This window comes from Sorex fumeus, unplaced genomic scaffold (genome assembly GCF_029834395.1).
Source record: "Sorex fumeus unplaced genomic scaffold, SorFum_2.1 ptg000020l, whole genome shotgun sequence".
In the NCBI taxonomy this organism is placed as follows: Eukaryota; Metazoa; Chordata; class Mammalia; order Eulipotyphla; family Soricidae; genus Sorex; species Sorex fumeus.
The window spans coordinates 5506972-5530024 of NW_026606077.1; the positions used below are offsets into that span (position 1 = coordinate 5506972).

At 62.8% G+C, this 23053-nt stretch overlaps 1 protein-coding gene across 1 annotated transcript in view; it reads left to right on the plus strand.

Moving 5' to 3' along the window:
- Positions 1–23053, plus strand: part of LOC130022596 (collagen alpha-1(XIII) chain-like) — a 63675-nt gene that overhangs the window by 18769 nt on the left and 21853 nt on the right. Inside the window, exons 9-25 of the mRNA XM_056113362.1 lie at positions 215–322; positions 2454–2480; positions 3119–3154; positions 10155–10199; positions 10778–10810; positions 11251–11277; positions 13589–13642; positions 14189–14275; positions 15050–15103; positions 15777–15821; positions 16070–16138; positions 17124–17147; positions 17789–17851; positions 19165–19209; positions 19672–19824; positions 20211–20309; positions 21835–21879. Of these exons, the coding sequence (XP_055969337.1) occupies positions 215–322; positions 2454–2480; positions 3119–3154; positions 10155–10199; positions 10778–10810; positions 11251–11277; positions 13589–13642; positions 14189–14275; positions 15050–15103; positions 15777–15821; positions 16070–16138; positions 17124–17147; positions 17789–17851; positions 19165–19209; positions 19672–19824; positions 20211–20309; positions 21835–21879 (1014 nt within the window). The remainder of the gene's footprint in view (positions 1–214; positions 323–2453; positions 2481–3118; positions 3155–10154; positions 10200–10777; positions 10811–11250; positions 11278–13588; positions 13643–14188; positions 14276–15049; positions 15104–15776; positions 15822–16069; positions 16139–17123; positions 17148–17788; positions 17852–19164; positions 19210–19671; positions 19825–20210; positions 20310–21834; positions 21880–23053) is intronic.

Here is a 23053-nt window from a genome sequence, read left to right on the forward strand (position 1 = left end):
TGGGCCATCTCACGTAATTCCACGCCCGTGTCCTGAGTGGGCTCCACTCCCCCTCCCCTGCCTCTGCCCCTGGGCACTGCCTCGCCACCAACCCCGCATGGAGCCTCACCACGTGCACCGCCTGCCCACCAGAGCCCCCGGGTGCATGGCTGGGGGGAGGGGCGGGCACCCGATCCTCTGGACCCTCCCTAACACTCGTCTCCTTGGACCTCAGGGCGAGCAGGGCCAGACAGGCAGCCAAGGCCCCCCAGGCCCGCCGGGGCCCCCTGGACCAAGCGGCCTCCTGGGGCCCCCAGGACTGCCAGGCCCCATGGGACCACCTGTAAGTACCCCCTCCTCTCTGCACACTCATCTCAGGAGTTCCTTGAAGGCCTCCCTCCGGGCCTCCCACGAGCCCCAAGAAACCCGAGTTTCTGCTAAACAGCAGAACGCCCTGGCGTTAGATGTGAGGAAGGTCCACCCGCTCATGCTCACCGGTCGCCCCCGGGGTTCTGCAGTTACACCCCCAGCTTCAGGATCTTGCCATCCAGGGAAGAACGCATTGCCGGCAGCCGTTCCCAGCAGGCCAGAGGCAGGGCCCCCGCTTCCCTCGGAGGCTCTGCCCTTCCCTCTGGGCGCGAGGAAACCAGTCTTAGGGGCAGCCAGTTCTGAAGGAGAGAGCAAGGCAGCGGACATAGCAAGGCACCCCGAAATAAAGCACCTTTGCCGGTACTCTGGGGTGGGGGTGGGGGGCATGCAGCCTCAGATGGCGGGAACCAAACACTGCAGGGAGGACCCAGGCTCCTGTCACACCCAGGTGACAGGCAAGCCCAGCAGCCCCAAGCCAAGTCACTCATTTCAAGCCCAAGACAGTGTATCCAAATTAGTGTGGAAATGCCTGGGAGTCTCTTGCAGGCTCTGGTCTTCGCGGAGAAGACGCCGCGGCACCCAGAGCTAAGACTCAGGCCGGGCATTCTCGGGGGCAGCAGGAAAGGACAAAGCCTGTTTAAGAAGGTTTGGGGGGCCAGGGAGGTGGGACAGGGCCTAAGGCTCTTGTCTTGCACGCAGCTACGGCCAAGCCTACTTGGACCCTACTTACGGTCCCCCGAGCACCACCAGGAGGCAACCCCGAGCACAGAGCCAGGAGCGAGCCCTGAGCACTGCTGGGTGTGGCCCCCAGACAAACAAAGAGACTGTCGCTTTCTAGAGACAGGGTCTTGCCCTGGGTCTTTCAAGGGTCTTGCCTAGCATGTGGCTGTGGCTGCAATCCCGATTCCGACCCGAGCACCACATACAGAGACCTGCCAGCCTTGGCCCCTGAGCGCTGCCGGCTGTGACCCACAAGCCAAGAAATCCAACCAACCAACCAACCAACCGACCAACCAGCCAGGCAACAGGGAGGCCTTCCCCCATCATCTGTTTCCCGCTGCTGGACCCACTTCCAAGGACGCGACTGAGCTCCCTTGGATGACAGATAGTTGCCCAGGCAGGGTTGCTTGTGCTCATGGCTCATTCTGACACCTGATGAGGGTCCCAGGAGGGCCGTCCCCTGGCCAGGGCCATCCTTCCCCGTGGCCCCGAGAAGCTGCCCCCATTCACAGCACCAGGCTTTCTGCCTGGGACCCTCGGTTGCCCAGACCCCAAGGCTGAGGTGCCGTGTTTGTGACGTCGGTGCTGGCAGACGGAGGGTCACAGGGCAGGGCCCCCCTCCCTTGCTGAGAGGGAGCACGTCGGTTTAAAATCCTGCTTCTGTAAGCCCCCCTACACTGTGTCTGTGACTGTGTCTGTGACTGAATCTGTGACTTCTCCTCACCCCCATGACTGGGATTCATCTCCCGGCCGGAGGTTTCTAGATGACACAATGGAAACCCCAGAAGGAAGAGAGTTGGGGGAAATTGAACCAAACAAGTGGAAAACCGTCCCTCCAAAACTGGGCTCGAGACCCTCAGTGCCGACCCCCGCCAGGTGGTTTTCTCTGGGATCTTGTAGAAGGGGAGCGCCCAGGGGCCTGGGTTTGACGGAAACAGACCCAGTCCCTGCCCTGGTCTCCGGCCCGGCTGGGGTGGCTCCTCCTCCCGCCCCGGGTACCCACACCGCCCCCACAGTGGCTGCGGCTGCCCGGGCCCCGGGCAAGGCTGGTTTTATGCAGGGAGAGCCCCAATTAGCAGGTGGTGGTGGCCCACTGGACCAAGCCACACTGTCCCTTCCTCACGCTGCCACTGACTTATTTTCCAGTGGGCAGGCCCAGGGGGTGCCCACAGTGCCCACAGGCCCGTGGAGAGGGAGAGAACCGGCTGTCCCCACATGCCCTCAGCCGGCCTCAGAGGCCCGTTTAGGAACCTGGAGCGGCTCCTCTCCAGCACACAGTGTTCGCCAGGGCCCCCGGGGGCCAGCCAACCGCCACCATAGACATGACAACCTCGACCGCCCGCCTGGGAGCTCGGGGGTCACACGCCTTTTTCTCTCTTCTGCAGGGCTTACCTGGACCTCCTGGACCCAAGGTGAGGGTCCTTCTGGGTGAGGCGGGGCTGCGGGGAGGCTGCCACCGAATCACTGAGAAAGGACAGACGGTGAAATGCTTCCTGCAGGCTCTCTTCCCAGTGCTCCGTCCTCTTAGAAATGTTCGGGGTTCCCTAAGAACCGTCTGTTTCTGGGCACGTCGGGGAGGGGAGGCAGCTCTGTCCGAAACACCAGGGGCAGCCAGGCCCCTGTCAACAGCACCCCTACAAGAGCTGAAACTGGGAGGGGCCCTGGCTCTTGGGAGACCATATGGGACGTGCAGGTCACAGGGACTTTCCTGCAGAAGCCGGGGACGCCTCCCACCCCTGCCGCCCAGGCTCTGGGCACCAAATGCCGCAAAGCACCAGTCCTGCCTGGACACCGCATGCATGGGGAGCTCCCGAGAGGGAAGGTCTCACGGGACCCTCGACGGGTCGTGTCTGGAACCCAAACCCATGCTTTTTCTCCCATGTTCCTGCCAGTCCTCCCTGCCACCCCCGAGCTGGAGAGTGGGACAGTCTGTGAGGGCGGCAGGGACAGCGGGCAGTGGGAGGCGGGGTTGGAGGTGCTGGAGGCAAGCGGGTTGGCCATTGAGGGGTCTGCACTGGGTCTGCCCTTAACGGTCTCTCTCTTCCCCCAGGGAGACCCTGGAGTCCAAGGCTACCACGGCCGGAAGGTAAGAAGTGGGTCTGGGGGCTCGAGGGGTGACCCCGTGCGTGCAGGGGTGGACCTTGGCTGTGCATCCACGTTGCCACATGCTCACACCCTGCCCGGTGCCGGGGCATGTTTGTGAAGCTGCCAACAGAGACTTGAGCCTCTGCCCGGCCGGGACACGGACGGGGCAGTGGCCTGGGCAAAGCTGGGGTCCAGATGGGCCTCAGGCCCAGGAGGGTGTCCACTGCCCACCTGGGTGTCCGTGTCTGACGGAGGCCGGCCGGGGTCTCGGGGCTCCCAAGAGGGCGAGTCGAGGGTGAGCGCTGGGCTGACTCTGCATGCAGGGACCTGGGGGGCAGTTTGGAGGGTTCTGGGAGAAGGCAGACAGGAGGGCAGCCCTGGGCGGTGTGCTGGCCTAGCCCCGCCTCCTGCAAGAAACGGACCATCCTAAATGCCCGGCTTCAGACCTCGACCCGGGCAAGCCACCTAGGGGTGCTGGGGGGGGGTTGTCCCCCTGCACTCACACTTGTGGCCACATTCGGTGATGGACGGAAAGGCAGTCTCATGCCTGGTGGTGGGTATGGCCTGTGCACTGGGTGCCTCGTCGTGGCAACTTTCCAAACAGGTCAGGGGCCGGAACGATAGTGGTAAGGGTAGGGTGTTTGCCTTGTAATGCGGCCAGCCCGGGTTCAATCCCCCGCATCCAACATGGCCCCCCGAGCACCGCCAGGAGTGATTCCTGAGTGCAGAGCCAGGAGGAACCCCTGAACATGGTCAGGTGTGGCCCCCAAACAAAACAAAACAAAAAAACAGGTCACTTGGCATGTCCCCTGAGCCTTCGGGGAGGAGCACTCAGCACCCCTTCCTGCGACTTCTCCCCTTTGCACCTTTCAGACTAGCAAAGCCTTTGAGGCTCCCCCCAGTCTTCATGCTGGGGGTCGCACCCAGAGCCTTCCCTGTGCAAGGCAGAGATCCACCACTGCACTTCCGGCCCTTTAACCCCCACTCAGCCCTTCCGCCAGTCAGAGGCATTTCAGAACTACCTGACCAGAGGCCTAGAGATGGGTGTTACCTTTAACAAGAGTAACCTTCAAATTGTCTTCGTTTGAACGGTTCATGTCCTGTACCACCCGGGGCTTACTCCGTGCTCCGAGCTCACTCCTAGCAGGGCTCTAGGAACCGTACCTAGTTCCAGGACTCGAGCTTGGGTCGGCCACATGCAAGGCAGGCCCCTACACACTGCACTATCTCTCTGGACCCCTTGCAAGTCATTTCAGTCGTGGCCACCACTTACTGGCAGCCAAGTCTCTACCAGACGGTGCTTCCACACGGCTCATGTCATCCTGACCTCCCAGCCCCCAGGAAGCTGTTCCTGTCCCTAACGCATGAGGAAACGCAGGGCTTGGAGCCATGGTCAGTGGGCAGGATACTTGCCTCGCACACAGCCAGCCCAGATTCTGTCCCCAGCACCCCAGATGGCCCTGATCCCTGCCAGGAGGGATGCCGGAGTGGAGCGCAGGGCCAGGAGGCAGCCCTCAGCACAGCCGGGTGTGGCCCAAAAAAAAGAAGGGAAAAAAAAAGAAAGGAAAGGAAAGAAAAATCCCTTCCAGCTAGGGGGAACTGACGTTTTGGGGGAATCTTGAGCCTTAGTCCGTGACAGACTTTGTCCACCTCTGGGTCGGGTCAGAGCAGCGGCTTCCAGGTCTCTGAGGAGTTAGCTGGGTCCTCCCCCCACCCCTTTCTTCCTCCGCCAGCTCCCCGCCCCCGCTCCCCTTCACAACTGGCCTGCTTCTCACGGAATCTGGAGGCCTGTCCCCCTGCCTCCCTCTGGTTTCTGGAAGATTCCCTCTGTCTCCAGGCTCCAGCTTGTTATTCTCAGCGCTTGGCCCATAGGAGGTCTCTGTGCTGCCCCCGACACGCCCCCCAACATCTCAGCCTCCCCCTGCCCGTTCACAGAGGTCAGAGGCCTGCACTGGGTAGACCCCAGCAAAGGTCTCCCGGGATCACTCCTCAAGGGCTCAGCGGCTCAGCCCCAGCCCCAGCCCCGTGGGCTCGCCGGGTGGCTTAGCCCCCAGGACGGCCGTGCCCTGCGGACCTTGGCGCCCCGTGGGGCGTCTGAAACACGGCCCTCCTGCCTCGCTCTGGGTTAGCTGCATTCCCTGGATCCTGACCAGGGGGCAGGGCTGGGAGCCAAGTTCCTGCTGTCAGATGAGAACCTCAGAGAGGCCCAGGCGCGGCCTGAGGCTGCCCAGCGGGTGCGCCGTTGCCGCTGGCATCAGAAGCTCCAGCTCACGAGTTCAGCCCCGGGAGCCTGTCTTCTCCCTCCCCTGGTGCGAAACGTCTGCTCCGAGGGTCTCACGCCCTGCCGAGCCACCAGGGCGCCAACGCCCTGGTCCCTCGGGCTCCTCCCCCAAGCCCCCCACCCCCTGCCCTCCACAGCTGTCTGTTGGTTTTCTCGCCCTCGGCCTGCTCGGGACACCAACATTAAGGTGACTTGGTGTCTGCTCAGGAAGGGGCAGGTGCCCTCGGCCAGGATGAGCAGAGAGAGGTCACGGGGCTGGCCCCTGTGTCCGGGGTGTCAAGGGGACCTTTGGGGGGTCCCAGAGAGACCCTCCGTGTCTGCATTACTGGAGACTTGACGCACGCGCGGTGGTGGGGGGGGGGGGCGGGACGAGAACTTCGGCAAAGCCTGTTCTCGGCCAGTGCAATTTGCTAATGATTAGTTCCACCCACAGCCACCGCCGGCAGCTGGCCCCGCCTGGCACCCTCTCAAAGGCCAGCGGGCGGCTTTCCCACCAGCTCCCGGAGATCAAAGCCCGGCATGGCCAGCAGGCCCTGCGCTGCCCCCCGCCCCTCACGGGGACACCAGACTCTGCACGAACCGTGGCAGGCCCACGTGGACTCCATTAGACCCAGGGGCGTGACGCTATCTGTCTCCTGGTGCAAGGCCGGGCCGCTCGCCCCCAGGGGACGGGCCAGGCCGCTTGGATGATCGTGGGTCTGGGAGCCGGCGAGCTTAGATGGAGGCGCCCGCCGGGCACTGGGCTGCCTTTGTCTCGGCTCACGCAGGGCTGCTGCTGACCCCCGGGGTAGTCTGGGGGTTAAGCTGGCGGGCTGCGGCCCACCCCCATCCTGCCTGTTCTCCCCTGCACCAAGGGGCTGAACTTGTCCGCAGGGGTGCCTCAGGGTTCTCTAGAAATAGGGATTCCCTAGAGGGGCGGTGCTGTGGTCAGACCACGGGGGGCACTGGAATGCAGCGCAGAGGGCGAGAACTCGCCCCCCAGGCCCAGCCACCCCTGCCCACAATTCCAGGCCATGCCAGAGCCTCTCCTCCCCGCTCCTCTGTCCCCACAGTGCAATAGACCACGTGCTGCCAAGCAGAGAAGGGGCTCTGGGGGGGATTCGATTGTGGTCCGTGCCAGGCCCCATCTCAGGCACCACCTGCATCAGCTCCTTAGAGCCTCGGTACCTCCCTGGGAGGTGGGTTTGGGCTTCAGCCCCAGTTTACAGACGGGCAAACTGAGGCTCACGAAGGCGAATCCCCCAAAGATCACAGGCTGGAGGCAGTGAAGTCGGGTCTATCTGAACCCCCAAACCTGGCTCCAAACAATCTGACTTCTGGAGTCTGGGGGATTCTGGCAGACCCCAGGAATCCCGCTGGCCCCTCCCCTCCAGGAGAAGGAAAGGGGCGAGCTGAGCTGAGTCCCTGAGGTGAGAAATGGGCCCTTCGCTTCCTCAGTGGCCCCCAGGCTCCTGCCAAAGCCCTGGCCTCATCTGCAGAGAATGAGGACCCTGGGCACGTTGCCCTGCGGGGGCGGGGGGGGGGGCGGCTCTGTCCCCTGGCGCCGAGTCCTCCCCAGGACTCCTGCCGCTGTCTGTCCCCAGACCCCTGGGCCCCCAGACCTCTCGGGCCCTTAGCGTTGGGCTCTCCGTAGGGGACACACGGAAGCAGGAACCCTCCCGCCCGGGACACTTTCTCTCCAGGCTGTGAAACCCCACTGGCCCTCCAGGGCATGTGGAGTCAGGCAGGCAGACTGGGGGGCGGGTGCGAGACACCATGTGCCCCAGAGCTGAGGTTTCAAGGCTGCCAAGGACACTCCAGCCCAGCCCGGGCTCTCTCCCTCCCTCTCTCCCTTCTCTTTCTCTCTCTCTCTCTCTCTCTCTCTCTCTCTCTCTCTCTCTCTCTCTCTCTCTCGTTCCCTCTTTCTTGCTCTCTCTCCCTCCTTCTCCCTCCCTCTCTTCCTTCTCTTTCTCCCTTCTCTCTCTCCCTCCCTCTCTCCTCTCATTCCCTCTATTCTCTCCCTCATTCCCTCTCTCTCTCCCTCTTTCCCTCCTTCCCTCTCTCTCCTTCCTCCCCCCACCCCTCCAAAGGCCAAAGATTAATGAGCACCGACTTTTCTTTTGGGAGCTCACGGCAGAGTCCACCCTTCTCGGGTCAAGCCCTTCGCCCTGTGGGCTGCGGGACCCCCCAAGCCCTGGCTCAGGCCCCAGCTGCCCCGGCTGCAGGAGGCGCTGTCATTTCCGCGGCCTTTACCCGGAAAGGAGCCCTGGGAACTCTCTAGGGAGAGCGGGCTCCTTAGGCAGCTCTTCACATCCCGGAAAGGGCCCCGTCTGGGCCTGGGGCCTGAGCCTCCTGCCTGCCCCCAGCCCAGCCTCCCCCCTGCAGAGAACAAAGGGTCTGTGTGCCTTGCCCCCACCCCCCGCCCCAGCCTGGCCTGCGCAGGGACCCATTCATCTACCCAGGCTGCTCTGACCTGACCCTTGCCTCACTGGGACCTGACCTTGAGGCCCCTGGCTCCCCCAGACCGCCAGCTTCTAGCCAAGTGCTGGCCCCACTTGTCCAACAAACAGTAAATCACCAAATTAAGAGGCCGGCCGCAGGGCTGCCTGCCCCGCCAAGCTCCACGCAGCCTGTCTGCCTGACGGATGGGTCCCCCACCTGGAAGCGGGGGGCAGAATAGAGGCCCTATTGATGCTGGGATGGGGTGGGGGCTGCAGGAGAGTAGGCCGGTGTGTGGGTGCTCCAGGCCGCTGCGATCTCCCTCCTGTGCTCCCAGTGACACAGGGAGGGACCGTCCCCCCCTCCCCGGGGGCCACTGCCCAGCAGGGGTGTTGAGAGATGGTCTCCCGCGTGGGCTCTAGCCTGGCTTCTCTGCCGTCCACACCCCCGGCTCTGGGTCGCTGACCCACTGCAGGACAACCCAGACCCACTGGCTGAGCACTCACTGGGGGGGCTTCTGGGGGCCCCAAGGAAGCAAAGAAGCGGAAGAGGAATAAACTAGGACAGAGGCTAGGAACGAACGAACAGGAGGGTGGCGTTAGCCAGAGTCTCTGAGTGGATCCAAATGCAGCCACACTGAAAACCTTGAACAGCATCCCGGTGGGGGAGGGGCAGGGGGTGCTGGAACCCAGGACTTCACACACGTGTGCTGGGTACCGAGCCTCATCCCGGCAGAATCCCTTTCTCTTTTCCTAACAGAACGACTTTCTCTCTTCCCGAGAAAATCGCCTTCCTCTTTTCCTAGCAGGATCGCTTTCTCTTTCCCTGGCCGCATCACTTCCTCTACCTCCTGATAGAATCAGTTTCTTCCTGACAGAGTCCCTTTCTCTGCTTCCTGACAGAATCACTGCAGCAGGGAAACAGGAAGGAAGGTGCTCTGACAAAGACAAGCTCCCGGGCCGTTCTGCAGTGTGGCAGGTTCCATTAGCCATGCCCCGGAGTCACCCCTCCACACAGTCTGGGTCCCCACACCCACGTGCTGCCCCCTGCTCACACTCACCCCGCTCAGGAGGGGTGCTCACTGCTCACAGATGCGCCCAGCGGTGCCTTCTGAGGTCAGGTGGGGCGGCCTGCTGGCACGCACCCTGGAGAAAGAGGAACGAGTGGGCGAGCCTGGGGGACACAAGCCACCGGGACACCCGTCGCCTGCCTGTTGGGAGCCGTCGTTGTGTGTGTGCGCACATATTCGTGTGTGTACTGTGTCTGTGCCTGCGTGTGTGGGTCTGCATGTGTGTCTGAGCATGGTGTGCATTGCGTGGGTGCGTGTGGTGGGCTCCGTGTGGGCAGGCAGGCAGGCTGCCCCTGGGTGGGGGCGCGAGGAGCCAGGAGCCTAGATGGCGAGAGAAGGGAGGCGCCGTGGTCTCCATCTCTGCAAGAAGGGCGGGGGCCTCAGGGCTCCAGGGGGCAGGCGTTCCTGGGATGGGCCTCGAGACCCACAGGGCCAGCACAGGGCTGAGCCTCGGGGAACTCTCCCTCCAGGGCCCTCAGACTCCCTGAGGACACACAGGCGGGCTGTGGGGGTTGGAGAGAGGGGAGCGGGCTTGGGTAGGAAGTGTCGGCCTAATCTCCCTCTGCAGACAAGGATCCTGCCCCGAGTGAATGTGGCTTATCTGGGGTCACACGGACAGCCTTTCCTGACTCTCAGCCCAGCTCCCCGAAATAGAGGCCGGCGGAGGAGGGCAGGGGCGCTGGAGGGGGCCCGAGAGGAAGAGGGTGGACCAACAGCCGTCCTCCCCGAGAGGCCTGGGCAGGGCCCGGGGGTGGGGGGTGCCGAGCTGACCTCCCACCTGTACCCCCAACTCAGGAAGTGTCTCTCTCTGAGTCAACATGACTGTGCTCTTTGGAATACTAGCAGGAGACCCCAGGCCTCTGAGGAGAGAGTGATGGGGCCCTTCAGGGGCGCGTGACCACCTGCCTGTCAAGGTTGCCGGGTGTCAGAGAGGTCATATGGCGCCCTCTGCTGGCCACGGCACAGACCTGCGCGTTCAGATAAGGCCCTGCCGTCCCATCTGGGGTTCAAGACTCCCCCCCACCACACATACACACACACACACACACACACACCAACACACACCATCTCCCTGACCGCCCTCTGGGCCTGAGCCACTCTCCCAGGGAGTCCTCTCGGAGGCAATGAGAGGGCTTTGCCTTGCTTTGAGCCTGCAGATAGCCAGAGATGGCCGTCTGCTTGAAACTCCACGCCTCCACCTCCACTCATGGTGCTTCTTCTTCCTTCCTCCAGGGAGAAAGGGGCATGCCAGGGATGCCAGGCAAACACGGCGCCAAGGTACTTCCCCTGTTCCCACAGCCCCGGGGCATCCCCACCGAGGGACACCTGAGAGGCCAGCCCCTCCCTGCCTGCCCCCAGTTGTCCTGGGCCCCCTGACCCCTCAGCAGCCATAGCTTGGGCCATCCTGAGGCCCCGCCAGGGTTTCCTGAGCGAGACGCCTGCTCACCTGGGAGCAGGTGTGAGGAGTTCAGACCGGCGACTGTTCCTGAGCCATCCCAGCCCTCTGGGCCCTGCCCCAGCCCCAGTAGCCTCGCCCACCCTCCTCCACCCCTGCTCTCCAACCTGCTTCCCTTCCTCCCTCTCCTCTCCCTCCCCTCTCCCAGTGCTGCCACTACCCCCCTGCCCAGCTCCCGGGACACAGTGTCCGTCATGCCCCAGGAGCTGGGGGACCCCACAGCGGGCCCCCAGTGGTGTGGGCGGAGACTTAGGGCATCCCCCGGAGTTCGGCAGCCCCCTCGAGGCAGGTGCCACCAAGTCTCCCCCGGGTCTCCGTCCCACCCCTCACCCAGGGTGCTGTTTTGGTGGGCGTGGGGGGGCGCCCCCTCCTCCCACACCTGCCTTTTCTCTCTGTTCAGGGGGCGCCAGGAATCGCAGTGGCCGGAATGAAGGTCAGTGGCGACTTGGGAGGTGCTTTGCGGGCGCAGGGGGTAGAGGGACGCTGGAGATTTCGGGCTTCGAGGCTCCGTGGGAGTGGACGAGCCCCCGATGCTGGCGCGTACCCCCCGACTCACGCTGGGGTGTGGCCTAAGGAGCACCGGGCAGTGCGGCCCGTCAGCCCCTGCATCCCGGGCGCCCCACGGGCCGGACACAGCTGGCCCCAGCAGGTTCCCCTCGTGCACGGGCCCGCGACTCTTCTGAGTGCCACACCTGGGTGTCTGGGTACAGCCAAACGCCCCCGCCTACCGCTCCCTCTGCTGACGCCTGGGAGGTCTTCCTGGGGAGGGGGTGGGCAGTGCCCAGCTGGAGCCTCGGCCCCTTGTGCTGTGCACCCCCTTCCCGCCTTGTTCTCCCATTTCCTCACCCACTTCTCTTTTTCCTCCTCCCTCAGGGTGAGCCTGGGACCCCAGGAGCCAAGGTACCGAACCCAGGGAATGTTCTGGGCCGCATGGAGCAGGGTGGAATGGAGGCGGGCCAGACTCCTGGGGCTTTGCTCCGGGTCGCCTGAGGCTGACCCGGGGATGGGGACCTTCCTGAGCTGAGTTCGGGCCTGTCTGTGGTCAGGACGGTGTTGCCTTACTCTGCCCCTGACCTGGCCAGTCCCCATGTGCCATGGCATGGGCCCCCGGACAACATGCCGGGCCTGTCTAGGACACGGCACCGTTGCTGGGTTGGTGGGTTTTTGCTTTGGTTGGGGGACACACCCGGCAGTGCTCAGGGCTGACTCCTGGCAGGACTCGAGACCACCTGGGTGCCAGGGATGGAACCTTAGTCAGTAGCGTGCCAGGCGAGTCCCTAAGCCTCTGTACTCTCTCTCGCCCTTGGACAGCCTGTTTTAATGCCAGGTTGGTGTCGAGGGTAGAAGAACCCTGATCTGGGATGATAACAGGTGTAACAGGACAAGGTCAGGGACATGGTGCAGGGGTCAGGACACAGGCTTTCTCAGGCCGACCCCAGCTCTACCCCACACAGGGCCCCTGGGCACCTCCAGGCATGGCCGGCTGTGCCCGGTGGGTCCTTGTACCTCTGCCTCCTGGCATTGAATCATCAACGCAGGTGACCAAATCCACGGAAGTGGCCCGCAGGCCCCTGCACATGGGGACCCACCCCGAACCCCACATGATAAAGATGTAAGTTGGGCCAGAGAAAGGACCAAGACACTTGCTTTTCTGCAGCCAAGCCCACTTCAAGCCCAGTACCACATACGGACCCCAGGCAGGGCCAAGGGTTACTCCTGAGCTTGGGGCCAGAACAGCCCTGAGCACTGCTGGTTGTGGCCCAAGAGACAGAGACAGAGACAGAGAGAATTGAAAATCCAGCAGGGGCTGGAGAGATAGCATAGCGGGTAGGGCGCTTGCCTTTCATATGCTCGACCCAGGTTCGATTCCCAGCATTCCACAGAGTCCCCCGAGCCCTGCCAGCAGTAATTCCTGAGTGCAGAGCCAGGAGTAACCCCTGAGCATGACCTGGTATGACCCCAAAACAAAACAAAAACAGCCTGCTAATTTTACAAAAGAAAAAAATTTCTTTAGTCAGATACGTCTGGGAAATACAGGATTCAGACTAGCAGCTGCCCACCCCTGAGAACTTCTAGTGCTAACCTTTGGGGGGGCCGGGGAAGCCATCTCTCTTCCACAGAGCTTTCCGGCTTTTCCTTAAGGGGTTCAGCCACGAGGCCCATCTGTGCTGTGCGGGAGCATCTTAGTCTAGAGGGGGGCATGCCGGCCCAGCGTCTAGAAGTTTCCGTGGCTGGGGTCAAGGAAGAAGGCACGCAGAGTGGCGCCAAGTGTATCCAGCTGCCCGACCATGGGCACAGACTGGGTGGCCGAGCCCCGGCATGCCCTCCTGCCTGGCAGTGGGCAGATGAGACGGGGCTGCAGGAAGCCGGGCCGGCCTCTCCGGGTTTCCCGGGTTCCCCGTCCAGGGCGCTCCAGCTCCAGCTCTGCCCACCAGGCTTGTTTGTGTCCCGATGCCCCCTTTGGACAGGACAGTGGGTCTGCTGGGTCAGGGGCCCGGACTGACCGACCAGCGCCGCCTCCTAGCCCAACCCACTCTGTCCAAGGAGCCACAAGTCAGAGAGACAGGGGGATCTGGACCTTCAGCTGCAACTCTGGGGAAAAGGAGATTTTGTTTGTTTGTTTTCTTTTTGGATCACACTGGCAATGCTTGGGGGTTTCCCCTGACTCTGCACTCAGGAATTACGTCTGGTGGTGTTTGGGGGACCATATGGGGTGCCAGGGATCGAACCCGAGTCAGCTACATGCAAGGCAAATGCCCTCCCTGCTGGACTATCACTCTGGGAAAATGAGATGCAACCCAGCACAGGCGGCGAACTTCTCACAGCACTCCTTCCCGACAAATTTGGGGCCCTTTTCTCCCCTGCAGTCAGGGAGGAAGTGGCCAGGAGAGTCTTCGGGCCACCCCCGGTGGAAGGGCAGAGTAGGGCCCAGAGATTTCCCGGCTACGGCTCTCTGGACGCCCCAGCACAGCCCCGAAGGGACAGTCTTGGCGTTAGGCAGGAGACAGTGACAGGCCGTCACCCTGTCACCATATGAAAGGGCCTGGGGAAGGAAGGAGCGGGGACTGAGGGGTGGCCCACGGAAGCAGAGTCCTTCTGAAGGTGGCTCACTGAAGGAGGGCCAGCGAGGAAGGAGAGGAAGGCAGGGGCTGCTGGACCCTTCTAGAGCATTCTGGAGGTGTCCCAGTGCCTTGCTGTGTTTCCTCGGCAGGGCGAGAAGGGGACTGCGGGTGCTCCCGGGCTCGTCGGGCTCCTGGGGCAGAAGGTAAGTGTGGCTGAGGTCTGGCCGGTGCCAAGGCCTCGCGTCCGTCCCCACCGCATGCATTCACAGTCCACCCCGTCTCTTCCAGACTGGCGCGAGGGCAGCGGCTGGGACACAGCCCGATTCCCCGGGAAGGGGAGATCATGGGGGGCCACCTGGGAGGTCCGAAGTAGCCAGAAAGTGGCCATGCCTTTGTTTGGGGGGGCACAGCTGGTTGCTCTCAGCGATCGCTTCCAGCAGTGCTCGGGGAAGCATATGGGATGCCAGAGATCCAACCCGGGTCTGCTGCGTGCCAGGCAAACGCACCCCCCCTCCCCGCTCCCCTGCCGAACTGTCACTCCCATCCCATTTTTGCTGGTCGCTGGTCGGGTTCTGTGCGGAGGAGCCAGGGGCATCCCAGAGCCTCACCGAGCATCACGGTTCCCCGGCCAGGCCCCTGGGCCCACCAGCCCTCACTGGCCCCGCCCGGGGTGTCGGGTGTGGGGGGACGAGCCCTGGGGTCGGCGGTCATGGGGTGCGCAGTGGTGACTCTCGATTGCTTGCCTTCAGGGAGAGAAGGGCGACGCGGGCAACGCCATTGGAGGAGGCAGAGGGGAGCCCGGACCCCCAGGACTCCCAGGGCCCCCGGGGCCAAAGGTGAGTCTCTCTCAGGGAACCGCACCCAGGGACCGCCCGCCTCAACCTGCATCCTCTGTGTCCAGACCCCCTGCTACTGCCTGTCCTGGCTGTGGGGCCCCCCGGGCAGCCCCCGGTCCTAGGGGCTGTGACGTAACCAAGTCAGAAAGACCCCCCCACCCGGCCCCAGATTCTGAGCATCCAGCCTGTGCAGGTGCTGACCCCACAGGTGGCAAGGGCAGCAGGGGCCTCCCTGTAACAGACCACCCTCCACTTCCCTGCACTGAGGGGCCTGCAGACCAGGCTGGGACCCCCAGAGCAGGGGCCGCTGGATTTCAGCAGCTCTGGGAGGTGTGGGCTGGGCTTCTGGGCCAGCACCTCTGTGGGGGGGGGAGGGTCAGGGTCTCTGTGTGGGGGTCAGCATCTCTGTCCGGGTCAGCATCTCTGTGGGGTGGTCAGTGCCCCTGTGGGGGATCAGTGCCTCGATGGGGGGGGGTGGTCAGTGCCTCTGTGGGGGTCAGCATTTCTGTGGGGGGTCAGATCTACGTGGGGGGTCAGTGCCCCTGAGGGTGGTCAGAGCTTCCGTGGGGGGCAGCATCCCTGAGTGGGGGCTGAGACCCTCCCGTCCTGAGGGAGCCTGGGAGATGCCAGTGCCTGGGGCAGGAGCAGGAGGAGGAGGTCGGGGTGTGGGGGAGCCCTGGGCTGGGCCCAAGGGAGCGGGGAGCGAGGAGCCCATGCAGTGGGTGAGGCCTGACCTGCATCACTCCACGCCTCAGCCCTGCCCTCCTTCCCCAGGGAGAAGCTGGCGCTGAGGGCCAGGCCGGGGCCCCGGGACAGCCAGGAAACAAGGTACGGAGGCCCGGCCATGAGCACGGCGGTGACGCAGCCTTGGCCCTGCAGCCCGACCCCCACAGCCAGGCCCCCCACAGGAGTCGGGTGCGGGGTTGGTGCTGGCCCGTCCCTGGAGAACCTTCTGGAGACGGCAGGAGTGCCGAGGGATGGAGATGGGCTGGGGAGAGGCCAGGGCCGGCCCCTGTTTCTCTCCTTCTCTCCACAGGGATGGAAGGCCGCGTCCCTCCAGGGCCGGAACCCCGCTTATGGGGGTTTCCATGACAGACCCCCAGCTCTGAGCCCGTCTTGGTCTCCCAGCCTGGGAGGTGCCACAGGCCTGACCCCAGCTAATGTCTCACACTGCCCCCTCCCCCACAGACGGGGCCTTTCATAAGCAGAGGGACCCCAAAAAGAGCCGGCCAGACTCTCCATTGGCCTCAGAGGACTGTCCAGCCCGTGGGCTGAGCAGATGTCCAGGGCGGGAGGGGACAGAGGGGCCACAGGTCCCCACAGGGACGGAAGGTTCTGGAAAGGGAGATGGTTCCTGCGGGGTGAGGGATGAATGACTCCGGAGGTCTGTGCCCCCCAGGGAGGAAGCGGAGTCCCCGGGCCGCCTGTCTGGCTGCAGTTACAGGGCCACCTGAGTGTCCTGTCCCCCTGTCCCTTCCTCACCCCCATGTTCCATCCACAGGGGGAGCCCGGAGCAGCTGGAGCGCAGGGACCCGCCGGCCCCCCGGTACGTGGCATCCCACAGAGCGGCACGCGGCAAAGGAGGGGTGTCCCCAGGGTCCCAGGGGAGCTGGCCGAGCCAGGGCAAGGCCGCGGCCAGGCCAGGATCACAGGAGCCCGGGGGCTTGTCCGCCCTTCGAGGTTCAGCTGCCCAGGCGGGGTCCAGGACTCCCGGACAGGCTGGCCAGTTCCCACCCCTGCCGCTCCGTCCCCTGTGCCCGCTGACCCAGGCCTGCCCCCTCCTCTGTCCTGCAGGGTGCCAAGGGGGAGCCAGGCAAAGGCGAGATGGTGGGCTACAACGGCAACATCAGCGAGGCGCTCCAGGTGTGCGGGGCCCCCAGACCTGGGCGGGAGGGCACCAGCGCCCCAGGGTGCCACCCATGGGAGCTGCCCGGGCACTGGCTCCGTCTCGGCTCAGCTAGCCAGGGACCGCGGGCTCCTGGACACCCCGGAGCTGAACGACCTCCGTAGGGGTCCCTCGTCCTGTGCGGCTCCCATTCGGACCTGGTGATCTTCGGGCCATTGTGGGGGGCGATGTTGCTGGGGGCAGGCGTCCAGACAGCGGGCCTGACTCATTAGCCCCCAGAGGCCAGCCGTGCCTGCCCCGCCTTTGAACCACCTAAAAGAGTCCCCAGACATTGCCTGGTGTCACCCAGAATCCCAAGCGGCTCTGGAGCTCGGGACCCCGTCTTCGAAGGAATCTTCGTACCTGTGTTCCCAGAACAGAAGGTCTGGCTGGATGCCAGCTGTGGTCCCTGGGGTTGGTTTTTTTTTTGGGGGGGGGGGGGTCCTATATTTCTATATTGTGTTTGGGAAATGCCAGAGCCTTGAAATCGGAGAAAGAGGATAGAGCAAAGGCAGGTCGCCGTGAAGCGGGAGAGGACAGCCGGTGGGCAGGGTGCTTGTCTTGCTGGTGGCTGACCCCGGTTCAAATCCCCAACACCCCGTAGGGTCCCCAAGCCCCACCAGGAGTGATCCCTGAGCACAGAGCCAGGAGTAAGCCCTGAACACCCCCAGGTGTGTTCCCCCTTCCCAAAAGGGGGTCCCTGTGAGCCAATAAGAACGAGGGGATTGCTCCCCTCCCTCCGTGGAGAAGTAGGTGTGGGGGCCGGGGCGGCCGGCGGGCACAGACCCCCAGAGCACCATTTGTGAGATGTGGCTGCAAACCTCTGGGCCAGGCGTGGGGTGGGGTGGGGCTGGCAGGTGACCCGCCTGCCGAGAGGGTCCATGCGCCCCAAGACTGGACGGAGACCCCTTGGGTGGCCGTGCCCACCCCGCCCCTCTGACTGACTGTGCTGTTGGTTTCCAGGAGATCCGCACGCTGGCCCTGATGGTGAGCCTCCCTCGGCGGGCACTGGGCAGGGGCTGGGGGGATGGGCAGGAACAGGGGCGGAGGGTGTTGGGGTCTGCGTCATGCCTGCCTCCTCCTGGGCTCGGCACCTCGTGCCCGGCTCCTCCCGGGGAGGAGGCCTGCCTCCTGAGGCCCCTGCAAGCTGCTTCCTGGGGCCCTTTGAGGACTCTGTCTTGGGGCCCTTTGAGGACTCTGTCTTCTTGGAGCCCCCGGGGGCTGGAGCCCTGGGTTCCCAACCTTTATCTGGCCCGCCCCCGCCACCTTATTTCCTTCCTGTGACCCCGTCCTATCGGTGTCCCCCCTAATCTTGTGCTGTGACCCCTCACGTACGCACTTTTCACCTGTGGCCCCTGGGAATATATCCTGTAGGGCCCCAGGGGGCAGTGAACCCCCCAGGTCAGAAACGTTGGCAGAGCAGCACAGTCGGGAGTCTAGCATACCCACCCCCCCCTACTCTAACCCAGACGCTCTCGGGGCGGCCCTGCTCAACTCGGGCTCCTGGCGCTTCCTCTGCAGTGCCTGCCCCCGCGGGAGACGCCGGGGAGCTGCTCTCAGACCAGCCTCAGACACGCCGGGGCCCACCCTCGCCAGGCTGCGCCTCCACTTCCATTTCTATTTTCTAGGGCCCCCCTGGTCTTCCCGGGCAAATCGGCCCACCTGGCGCTCCAGGGACCCCAGGTCAAAAGGTAACGCTTGTCTGGCCGGAAGCGGAGTCGCCGCTGTGGGCCCCAGGCTGCACCCCAGCCCCGTCCTGTGTGGGGCCCTCAGCGGCTGTGTCACACGGGACCCCGGAACTCTGCCTATCCCAGCCAGACCCCCAGCAGGGATCCCAGCCTGCCCCGCCAGGGAGGGGACCGAGCCCCGGCCCTTGCCCTGCTCCCAAGGTCCTGTGAACAGCGCCAACCCTCTCGGATCACACACAGTCACGCATGCTCACACAAACTCAGACCCTCTCACACACACAAGTCACACACACATTTACTCTCATCACAAAACACTCCACACACCCTCACACACAACTCGTACACACACACACCCTCACACCCTCTCACACACACCCTCACACACACTCACACACACACTCTCACACACACACCTTCACATACACACACATCCTTAAATACACTACACACACCCTCTCTCACACATCCTCACACACACCCTCACACTGACACACTCCCTCACCACACACCCTCACACCGACACCCTCTCTCGCATGCACACCCTCACACACACCCTCTCTCACACACACAGACACACCTACACTCACACACCCTTTCACACACTCACACAACCCTCTCACATATACTCACATCCTCACTAACACACATTCACACCCTCTCACACATACACTCACACATTCACACTCACACGCTCACATTCACACACGCTTACACACACATCCTCTCACACATGCTTACACAAACTCACCCACATGCTCACACACACCCTCTGCCACACACTGACAGTCACACACACAGACACACATTCTCACTAACATACTGTACGCTCACGCTCAGAAACACACAAACTCTCACATACTTTCACCTCTCTCTCTCTCTCTCTCTCTCTCTCTCTCACACACACACACACACACACACACACACACAATCTGTCCAGAGAACACACCCATTCTCTTTCTGTTGTTGTCCACACTTGCGTCATTTTGCCTTCTGAGGTGGCTGGTTGATGACCTCAGAGAGACGTCCCTCCTTCCTCATCCTCCTTTACCTGAGGTGTGAGGACGAAGGGCCTCCCTGTGGAGCAGGGTTGGGGGAGCCCGAGGAGGGAGGGCCGAGCTCACAGGGGGCCGTGGACACTGCGTGCAAACAAGGATCGTGGCACCCAGCCGCCCGTGGCTGACAGGCTGTTGGCTCCGAGCACTGGCCCCTGTCATCGGGACAAGGTGCAGCCACTGTTGGGTGCATGCTGAGGCATGAGCACGGAGGGGACACGCGTGTCCCGTGACCCGAGTGTGACCTGTGTTGCTCTGCCGCAGGGGGAGATCGGGCTGCCGGGGCCTCCAGGCCACGACGGGGAAAAGGTAAGGACAGATGGACACTCGCCGAAGCACCCCGGGCCCCTGCCTGGGAGGGCAGCAAAGCACCCGGTCTGCTGTGAGCTCTGCACGGGGGGCAAGGGAAGGGGGTGCCACCCTGCAGCCCAGAGGATGACGGTGGCCCTCACGGTGGCCGGGGACCCGCATAGTCACCTGGCCCAGTCGACCCCAAGGGCAGGTTTCTGTGCCCCTCCTTTTGGAGTTCTCTGTCTCTCTCTCTGTGTCTGTCTCTCTCTCCCTCTCTCTTTCTCTCTCTGTCTCTCCCTCTTCTCCCCCTCCTTCTCCCTCTCTCTCTTTCTGTCTCTCTGTCTGTCTGTCTTTATCTGTCTCTGTCTCTCTCTGTCTCTCTCTGTCTCTGTCCATTCCTCTGTCACTATCCGTCTCTCTGTCTCTCTCCTCTCGCCTCTCTCCATCAGCATTTCCAACGAGTGTTGTTGCTTTCCAAAGGGACCTCGAGGCAAACCCGGAGACATGGGCCCGCCGGGCCCCCAAGGCCCCCCAGGAAAGGCCGGGCCTGCAGGCACCAAGGGAGAAAGCGGACAGACGGGGAGCCCGGGAGAGAAGGGGGCCACGGGGGAGCCGGGCCAGGCGGGCTCGCCGGTGAGTGTCACAGGGGGCCCCCAGTACTGGGCGGGAACAGTCAGGTCCTGGGGCTGGGGTGGGGGCTCCCGGGGTCCCCCACAGGAGCCCTCAGGAGCTCTTGGGCCTGTTCTGCCGTCTCCGGGGGTGCCCAGGCCCATCTCTGAGATGCACAGCACAGCTTCCAGGATTTCTCACTGGGCTGTTGAAGGCATGAAGTGGGGTGGGTTGGGGGGTCCTCATTGCATGCACAGAACAGAGGCCTTCGCCTGGTCCTACTGGACACCCATTGCCCCTGCCGAGGGTCCCCAGGTGTGCAAGGGGTCCCCTCCAGCCGTGCCACCGGGCCCCACGCACGCCCCCATGAACACGCACACCCAGCTGACCGAAACCTTTGTCCACTGCAGGGCCTGGATGGCCCAACTGGGGAGAAAGGAGAACCAGGCAGCCCAGGGAGACCAGGGGCCACAGGACTGCCCGGCCCCATCGGGCTGCCGGGATTCACGGTAAGACCCGAGGGCTACGCTCAGCCCTGTCCAGGGGCAGGGGACCCCCAGAGCTGCCCAGGGTGCGGGCGTCTGAGCGTCAACCAGGGCTGCAGCTCCAACCAGAACCAGAGCCCGGTACAGACTGTCCCCTTAGACGTGGGGGTCCCTGGACAGCAGCTGCTGCGCCGGGCACTCGGGTAGGTGGGCACGCCTCGCACCGCTGACCAAGACTGCCCCCTGCAGCTCCACCCAGTGTGCCCCCTCAGCACCCCCTGCACGGCCGGGCAGCTCTAGCCAGTGCCCAGCTGTGCAGGCCCTCAGCAGAGCCACCTCTGTGCCTCACGCGTTTCCCTGGGGGCCAGGATTCCCCCAGCCTGCCCGCCTAGACTCCACCAGGGACCATCAGCACCATCGGCTGTGCCGTTCCCATGCGCCGGGGACAGCCTTAGCTCTGTGGGCAGCACTCGGGTGGCCTGCACACCAGCGTGACCCTCTCGTTTCTCTCTGGGACCCCTGGGCTAACCCCCCTGCATGTGTGAGGCCACCCCATCTCCCCACAGTCCCACACACAGGCCCCGGCCAGCAGCCTGTCCTTCCAGGCCAGGGCCAGGGGGAGTGTCCACGCAGGCCAGCAAGACCAGCTGTGTGTGTGCCTGTGTGTCTGGGCGGGAGTGTGGCCACGTGTGTCTCTTGGTGTGTGTTTATGTGTGTGAATGTGTCTGTGAGTGTGTGTTTGTGTGTCTGCAGATGAGGGTGACAATGTTGTGTTGGTGTGTGCCAGTGTGTCTCTGGGTCTGAGTGCGTGTGTGTGTATACATGTGTGTGAGTGTACATGTGCCTTTGAGTATATACAGTGTATGTCAGTGTGTGAGTGAAGGTGTGTGTCCATATGTGTGTGTGTATATGTGTGCGTGTCAGTATGTAAGTGTATGTGTGTATGTATGTATGTATGTACGGGACAAGTGTGTGCGTGTGTGCATATCTACATATTTCTGAGTATTCTGCGAGTGTGTCTATGTGTGATACATTTTTGCTTGGGGGTTTGTTTGTTTAGGGGTCACACCCAGCGATGCTCAGGGATTACTCCTGGCTCTGCGCTCAGGAATCACTCCTGGCAGTGCTCGGGGACCATATGAGGTGGTGGGGGTTGAACCCGGGTCTAGCCCCCTGCCCGCTGTACTATCCCTTCAACCCCATGTGATATATTTTCAACATAATCTCAACATATTGCTGATCAATCTGCTGCGGTCCTGTCATACAAGTTACCACGTAGTCATGAGTGTCAGAGTCTGTCCCGTCTGACACAGGATCTTGGTTATGGGGGGCCCCTGGGAGACAGAGGACCATGGTGCCAGCTCCACAGCTCCACAGCCCACGTGTGCTGGGACCTCAGATCCTGGAACCTTGGCACTCTGTCCTCCACACTGACCACTCACTGCCTCTACATGTTCCTGGGTGACTGAGGCCAGCCCTGGCCACAGGAGTGAGCGGACATGCCCAGGCCTGAGTGCGGGCACCCACACCTGTTGTCTTGTGCCCACAGGGAGAGAAAGGAGAGCCCGGGGAGAAGGGGGACTCGGGAGCAGAGGTAGGTGGACTCTGTGTGTGACCCAGCACACACATGCGTCTCCAGCAAAGACAACATTGCCGTGTTCTAGCAGGAAATGGACGGGCGCCTGCCCTGGGTGGGCGGGAAGCTGAATGCTTCACATGGGGGTCTCCCGGCCCCCGCTGTTGATTGGGCTCCCAATGGTACTCCAGATACCAGAGTCTCTAGAGAGGAAAATGCAGCCGCCGGCAACTCGAGGGTGGGGGGATGAACCCCCAAGGGGGGCATTTAAGCATCATCTGGAAGACTTTGCACAAGTTTACCTAAGAAACTCTGGAGGTGGGTTCTCGAGAGGTGGGAGGGAATGAGAACTATTTGTAGGTTCAAGGAAGAAAGGCAGGAAGGCTACAGAAGGACCTCAGACCCCCTGCAAGCAATGGGGGACAAGGGGTTCTAAGCTGGAAGGGAAGGAGGAAGGGAAGGAGAGGAAGAAAGAAAAAAGGAAGAAAGAAGAGAAGAAAGGAAAGAAGGAAGGAAGGGAGGGAGGGAGGGAGGGAGGGAGGGAGGAAATAAAGGAGGGAGGGAGGGAGTAGGGAATGGAGGAAGGAAGGAAAGGAAGGCAGGAAAGAAGGAGGGAGGGAGGGAGGGAAGGAAGGAAGGGAGGGAGGGAGGGAGGGAGGGAGGAAGGAAGGAAGGAAGGAGAGATAGAAGGGTGATAGCACAGTGGTAGTACTGTCCTTGCATACAGCCAACAAAGGTCCCATCCTGCACCCCATAAGACCCAGAGACCCGCCAGGAGTGACCCCTGAGCACAGAGCCAGGAGTAAACTCTGAGCACCACTGGGCGTGGCCCAAAACCCATAATTCTATAAAACTTAAAAGAAAGAGCGTAAACATATGCACCGGAAAGCATGTTTTATGGGTGCTGGGCCACCCAGGCACTGTCACAAAGCTCAGACAGAGACCACCAAGCTGTTGTCCCTGGAGAGGTCCCCTAGGGCCCTCTCGCCACTTCAAGTCACCAGCCCTGTCAGTATTTAGCAAAACAGACCTGATTATAGAACGTGCATGTTACTCATTGAGAGATGCAGTCTCCTAAAGATGCATGTTACTCATTGAGAGATGCAGTCTCCTAAAGATGCATGTTACTCATTGAGAGATGCAGTCTCCCAAAGAAACGCTCCTAAATGCAAGTAAAGCCTTGTGTGCAAAA